Source organism: Onychomys torridus, unplaced genomic scaffold (genome assembly GCF_903995425.1).
Source record: "Onychomys torridus unplaced genomic scaffold, mOncTor1.1, whole genome shotgun sequence".
NCBI lineage: Eukaryota > Metazoa > Chordata > Mammalia > Rodentia > Cricetidae > Onychomys > Onychomys torridus.
The window spans coordinates 39,391-45,551 of NW_023412241.1; the positions used below are offsets into that span (position 1 = coordinate 39,391).

Consider the following 6,161-nt stretch of genomic DNA (forward strand, 5'->3'; position numbering starts at 1 on the left):
TATTTTTAAGTAGATACTAATTTGTTTCCTTATAACTACTTTAGATATTTTTACTGTTATTTCAACCTCCCCCGTCTCTCACCTTCTGTGTTGACCCCCCTTTCCCTCCCAAACTCTCCACCCTCCTTTTCCCTGTTTCTCCCATTAAATTATTCTTCTCCTCCTATTCCTTTCTCTAGAGCTTCTCCCCAAGTACATGTTCCACTTTGTACCTTTATGTTGTCTGTGATTTCTCCAAGTTCTAGATTCCCATCTGAAGATTTGGAGTTAGGAGCCTATATAATTCCCATTGGAGTTAGGAGTTCAGTGGCAGAACATGTGGCATTTGTCTTTTGGGGTCTCAGTCAACTCAGGCTAAGTAATCTTTTCTAGTTCCATCCATCTACTTGCAAAGTTTATGATGCAACTTTCCTCTACATTGAAGACTATTCCATAATGCATAGGGGCCACATTTTCCTTATCAAGTCATCAATCGAAGAACATTTAGATGTTTCCATTACCTAATAACTGTGAACAGAGCAGCAATGAACATAGCTAATGAAGAATCTGTGGAGCAGGAGTCAGAGTTCTTTGGACATATACCAAGAAGTGGCATTGCTGGGTCACGTGGTAGATTTTCTCTTTAGTGTTTTGAAGATTCTCCACACTGACTTCCAGAGTACCTGCACAAATTTTTGTTCCCCCCAACAGTGAATAAGGATTCCTTTCCCCTCCAAACCTCCTCCAGCCTTTATCGTCAGTTGTTTTTATTGATTTGAGATACTCTAACTGGGGTAGGATGAAATCTCAAAGTTGTTTTAATTTGCATTTTTATAATTGCTAATGATGATGAGCAATTTTGAGATATTTCTTGGCTATTTTTATTTCTTCTTTTGATAACTCCATCTAGACCATCTTGTCTTCTGACCATCTGCATTTCCTTTACCATGAAGTGATGGAGTGCAAAGGCTGGTTTGGTGAGACTTGTGGAGATGGCCTGAAGTCACTTTTGTTGGTGGTGTCAGTCCACCAGGGGGCACTGCAGCGTTCCTAGAATCTACTGTTTCTTAAGGTGCCCAGAGGTTTGAAGAGCTGAGAAGAGACATAAGGACATAAGGCAATCCACTCACAAGGTGAAGAGTAGGAGTGGCTGTGTGGAGGACACCAGATATTAGCTCCTTATCATTCTATATAAAACCATGGATATCTAGAGCCTGTTCACTGGATCCTGTGTGTCTATAAATTTATTTTAAGAACAATTCTCTCAACAAAATTCAATCTCACTGGACATTATGATGATGAACACTCAAAAGAGAAGAACTTCACTGCTTTCATTTTTAAAAATTTCATGTTGAAAATCCCCCCAAATTCAAAGAACTCGAAATTATTCCAATATACTTTATAACACACACAAACACACACACACACACACACACACACACACACACACACAAACGTAAAGAGAGTATATACACTTTAAAGTAGAAAGAAAAAGAACAACTACTTGAGAAAAACTGGGAAATATTAGTTATGAAAAATAAAAGGAATAGGGTCTCACTGAATTTGAGCTGGCAATCACAGCCTGATTAGAATCAGCTGTACTTTCTTGCACCGCACTGCAAAAGAGCTAGGCAGAATGCACGTGATGGAAAAAAATCAGGGTGTGGAAAGATGGCCTTGTCTTGTTTTTCTTCTAGTCAATAAAACTGGCATTGGGAATATTTTCTATGCACATGATGATCTGCTATTATCAAGAATTTTTTTTTTATTCTGTACAGCGCATTGCTTGCTGATTTTTTACATTGTGTAATTTAAGAGTCCTGCTCAAACTTTCTCACTGGGTGTATTAACCACACTTAAGGGACAACCTCATTTCCAGCAGTAGGTGGCCAACACAGATATGAACCCAATGGTGTTTTATATCATATTGCATATCCTGTGTGTTCTTTTTGGTCCTATTTGATTTTTTATCTGTTTTATATGGTTTTCTGTCTTGTGGTTTTTATGGGTTTGTGTTTGTGTTTCTTCTTTATTATTGTTTTAAAATTCTCAGTGTTTGGGTTTTTGTTTGTTTGTTTGCCTTTTTGTTTGCTTTCTAAAGAGAGGGAAAAAGAAAAGTCATGCAGTTGGTTGTGAGACAATGTGAGAGAGATATGAGAGGAACCGGAGGAGAGGGAACTATGAACAGATTATATTGTATGAAATTCTTTTTGGACATAGAAAATAGTGCTAGGATGCTTCAAGGCTCTGCTAAAGCCACTGGAGCCCTTAGTTTTCACACCAGTATTTTCCATTTATGTATTCCATGTATTCCCCTTCCTCACATATTTTTTTCCCAAAGTCCCCTTCTAAGAAGTGTTACATCAGAAATATACTGTCCTGGGACCTGCATATTGGCTTACACGGTTGTGGAGCAACTGCCATGCAGTCATGTGGTAGAGGTAGGTGGGGTTTCTTGTTCAGATGAAAGAGGAAGCTAGATGAATTGGAGAGAACCTGTTGTGTGCAAGCACATGTGTGTCTGCCCACAAGACTTGACAACCCTCATAGCTGGAGAGAAGACACCCCAGCAACTGGACAGGGGCCATGGAGAGGAACCTGGGAGCTGTGCTGGGGATTCTGTGGGTGCAGATTTGCTGTGAGTTGTGCTCACCTAAGCTGCTTTAGGGATTCTCCAGAAATGTCAGTGGTGGAGGGGGGATGAGCCAACCCAAAGCTCCTGTGCAGTCATCCTCATGGTGTCTCCTGGGACATTAGACAGGTGTGGGTGAAGACCCCTCACTCATTCTGGTTTGCTTTTGTTTCCCAACAGGGGTGAGAGGAGTTGAGGTGAAGCAGAGTCCTTCAGCCCTGAGTCTCCATGAGGGAAGCAGTTCTGCTCTGAGATACAATTTCTCTACCACCATGACAACTGTGCAATGGTTCCGACAGAATCCCAAGGGCAGCCTCACCAATCAGTTTTACCTGGCTCCAGGAACAAAGGAGAATGGGAGGTTAAAGTCAACATTCAACCCCAAGGAGCACTACAGCACCCTGCACATCAGAGATGCCCAGCTGGAGGACTCAGGCATCTACTTCTGTGCTGCTGATGCACAGTGCTCACAACAAGCCTGCAGCCTAACCCCAAACTGCAGCTGTCTGTGCAGCAACAGCCCCGCCACAGGGGGACTCTGAAGCAGCTTTTACACAGCTGTGGCTTTATGAGATCTTTACCAATTGCAAAGAAGATGTGAGAAACCAGAAAAATACTGCTACAGACATTTAAGCTTAATTTCAGCTGATGTGATATTGATTTGTAGTAGTATAAATGCTCACAAACATCAGCTCACATGAGTAAAATCTACACTTTATTTTATTGAATGCTGTGTTAATGTCATAGAATATATACCCCTCTTGTACACTCCAGAATCATTTTGGACTTTTCTCAGAATTGGAAACTGAGAGCAACTGTTTTCATCCTGTATTTAGAGAGCATGTGACAACAAATCCAGCCAATCTGCTCAATATTAAGTGGATAAAAAATGAATTTTGATAATCTAATAAATCAGGCCAGACAAATAAATCTTATTATTAAATCAAGACATGATTTCAACAATGTCTTGATATTTTAAAAATATAATACATTTAATTATGTAATATAAAACAAATATTTCACATAAAATTTACATGAGCCAAAAGATATATCACAAACCAGAGAGATATATTTGCAATTTATATCATAATAATAATTGCAGCAAATTGATTCTTCTACCAAAATGTTTACATATCTGCAATGTAATATACATGCAATATTTCATATTAAAACATTGCTTTCTATATCTAAAACAATTCTTTACAATAAAGCAACTGCTGTAGGCATCACCAACCCTGACTTCAAGCTCCACTATAGAACTATAGTAATAAAAGTAGCTTGATATTGGCATAAAAACCGACATGTGGACCAATGGAATCCAATTGACGATCCTGACACATCTATGAACACCTGATTTTTGACAAAGAAGCCAAAACTGTACAATGAAGAAAAATAAAATCATCTTCAACAAATGGTGCTGGCATAACTGGATGTAGAAGATTGCAAATAGATCCATATCTATTACCATGCACAAAACTCAAATCATAGTGGATCAAAGACCTCAACATAATCCAGTTTCACTGAACCTAACTCAGGAGAATGTAGGAAGTAGCCTAGAATGCATTTGCACAAGAGACCACTTCCTAGATATAACACCAGTAGCATAGACACTGAGAGCAACAATTAATAAATGGGACCTCCTGAAACTGAAAAGCTTCTGTAAGGCAAAGGACACAGTAAATAGGACAAAATGACAGCCTACAGAATGGGAAAAGATCTTCACCAACCCTACATCTGACAGAGGGCTGATCTCCAGAATATATAAAGAACTCAAGAAAGTAGACATCAAAATGCCCAACGGTCCAACTAAGAAATGGGCTATAGAGCTAAACAGAATTCTTAACAGAGGAAGTTCAAATGGCTAAAAGACATTTAAGGAATTGCTCAACATCCCTAATTATCCAGGAAATGCAAATCAAAACAACTCTGAGATACCACCTTATACCTGTCAGAGTGGCTAAGATCAAAAACACAGAAGACAGCTTACGCTGGAGAGGATGTGGAGCAAGGGGAACTCTCCTCCACTGCTGGTGGGAATGCAAGCTTGTACAGCCACTTTGGAAATCAATATGGCGCTTCCTTAGAAAATTGGGAATCCATCTCCCCCAAGAACCAGCTACAGCACTCTTGGGCATATACCCAAGGAATGCTCAATCTTATCACAAGGGCATTTGCTCAGCTATGTTCATATCAGCATTGTTTTTAATGGCCAGAACCTGGAAGCAACCTAGAGCCCAACAACCAATGAATGGGGGGGGGTATAGAAAATATGGTACTTGTACACAATGGCATATTTCTCAGCTGTAAAAAACAATGACACCATGAAACATGCAGGCAAATATCTGAAACTAGAAAATATCATTCTGAGTGAGGTAACCCAGACTCAGAAGGACAAACATGGCATGTACTTACTCATAAGTAGATACTAGATATAAAGCAAAGGATAATCAGACTGCAACCCACAGCTCCAGAAAATCTGGGAAACAAAGAGGAGTCTAAGAGGGATGCACAGATCACCTTGGGAAGGGAAAACAGAGGAGATCTCCATGAATAAACCTAGGGATGGGGAGAGAAATAGAGGGTAGGGGATGAGGGAATGGGATGGTTGAGCTGGGGGAGAGATGGATTGGGAGAGCAATGCATGAGATAACTTGATAGAGGGAGTCATCATGGAGATAGGGAGAAACCTGGTGCTAGGAAGTTCTCAGGAATCCACAAGGATGACCCCAGATTAGATTACTAGCAATAGTGGAGAGGGTGCATGAAGTGGCTCACCCTGGTAATCAGATCAGTGAATACCCTAACTGTCATCATAGAGTCTTCATCCAGTAACTGAAGGAAGCAGATGCAAAGAACCACAACCGTGAACCAGGTCAAGCTCCAGGAGTCCTGTTGAAGAGAGGGAAAAGGGATTCTATGAGCAAGGGGGTGGGGGTGGGGCCAAGACAATGATGGGGAAATCTACAGAGACAACTGAACCAAGTTCATAGGAGCTCATGAACTTTGGACAGACAATTGTGGAACCTGCATGGGACTGGACTAGGCCCTCTGCATACTGGAGACTGTTGTATAGCTGGTTCTGTTTGAGGGCCCCTGGTAATGTGATCAGGATCTTTCTCTGGTGCATGAGATGGCTGGATCTCATTGTCTATGGTCCAACACCTTGCTCCAGCTTGCTCAAGAGGGAAGGAGCTTGGTCCTCCCTCAACTGAATGTACCAGGCTTAGCTGTCCTCCCATTGGAATAAGTATCCTTTTGCAGAAGGGGATAAAGAGTGGGGGGGGCAGTAGGAGGAATGAGAAGGGGATCTGTGGTTGGTATGTAAAATCAATAAAAAATGTTTTTAAATAGATAAAAAGAAGTGGATGTGTGGTACAGTAGAAAAAGTGAAGCCCCCCCAAAACAACAAAAATAACAACAACAACATTGCTTTCCAAAGTAAAATTGGAAACCTCCTAAGGTCACACAATAGGGGACTAATTCATTATAAAATAATTAAATGTGATCCAAACAACTGCTGATTTTCAAGTGTTGGCAGAATATATTCCAC

At 40.6% G+C, this 6,161-nt stretch overlaps 1 gene segment (V, D, J or C); it reads left to right on the forward strand.

The window, feature by feature from the left end:
• Positions 1 to 2,565: 2,565 nt before the first annotated feature.
• Positions 2,566 to 3,153, forward strand: LOC118575569. The segment is given in 2 exon segments: positions 2,566 to 2,617; positions 2,792 to 3,153. Coding segments are annotated over 2 exon segments (414 nt in total).
• The last annotated feature ends 3,008 nt before the right edge of the window (positions 3,154 to 6,161 follow it).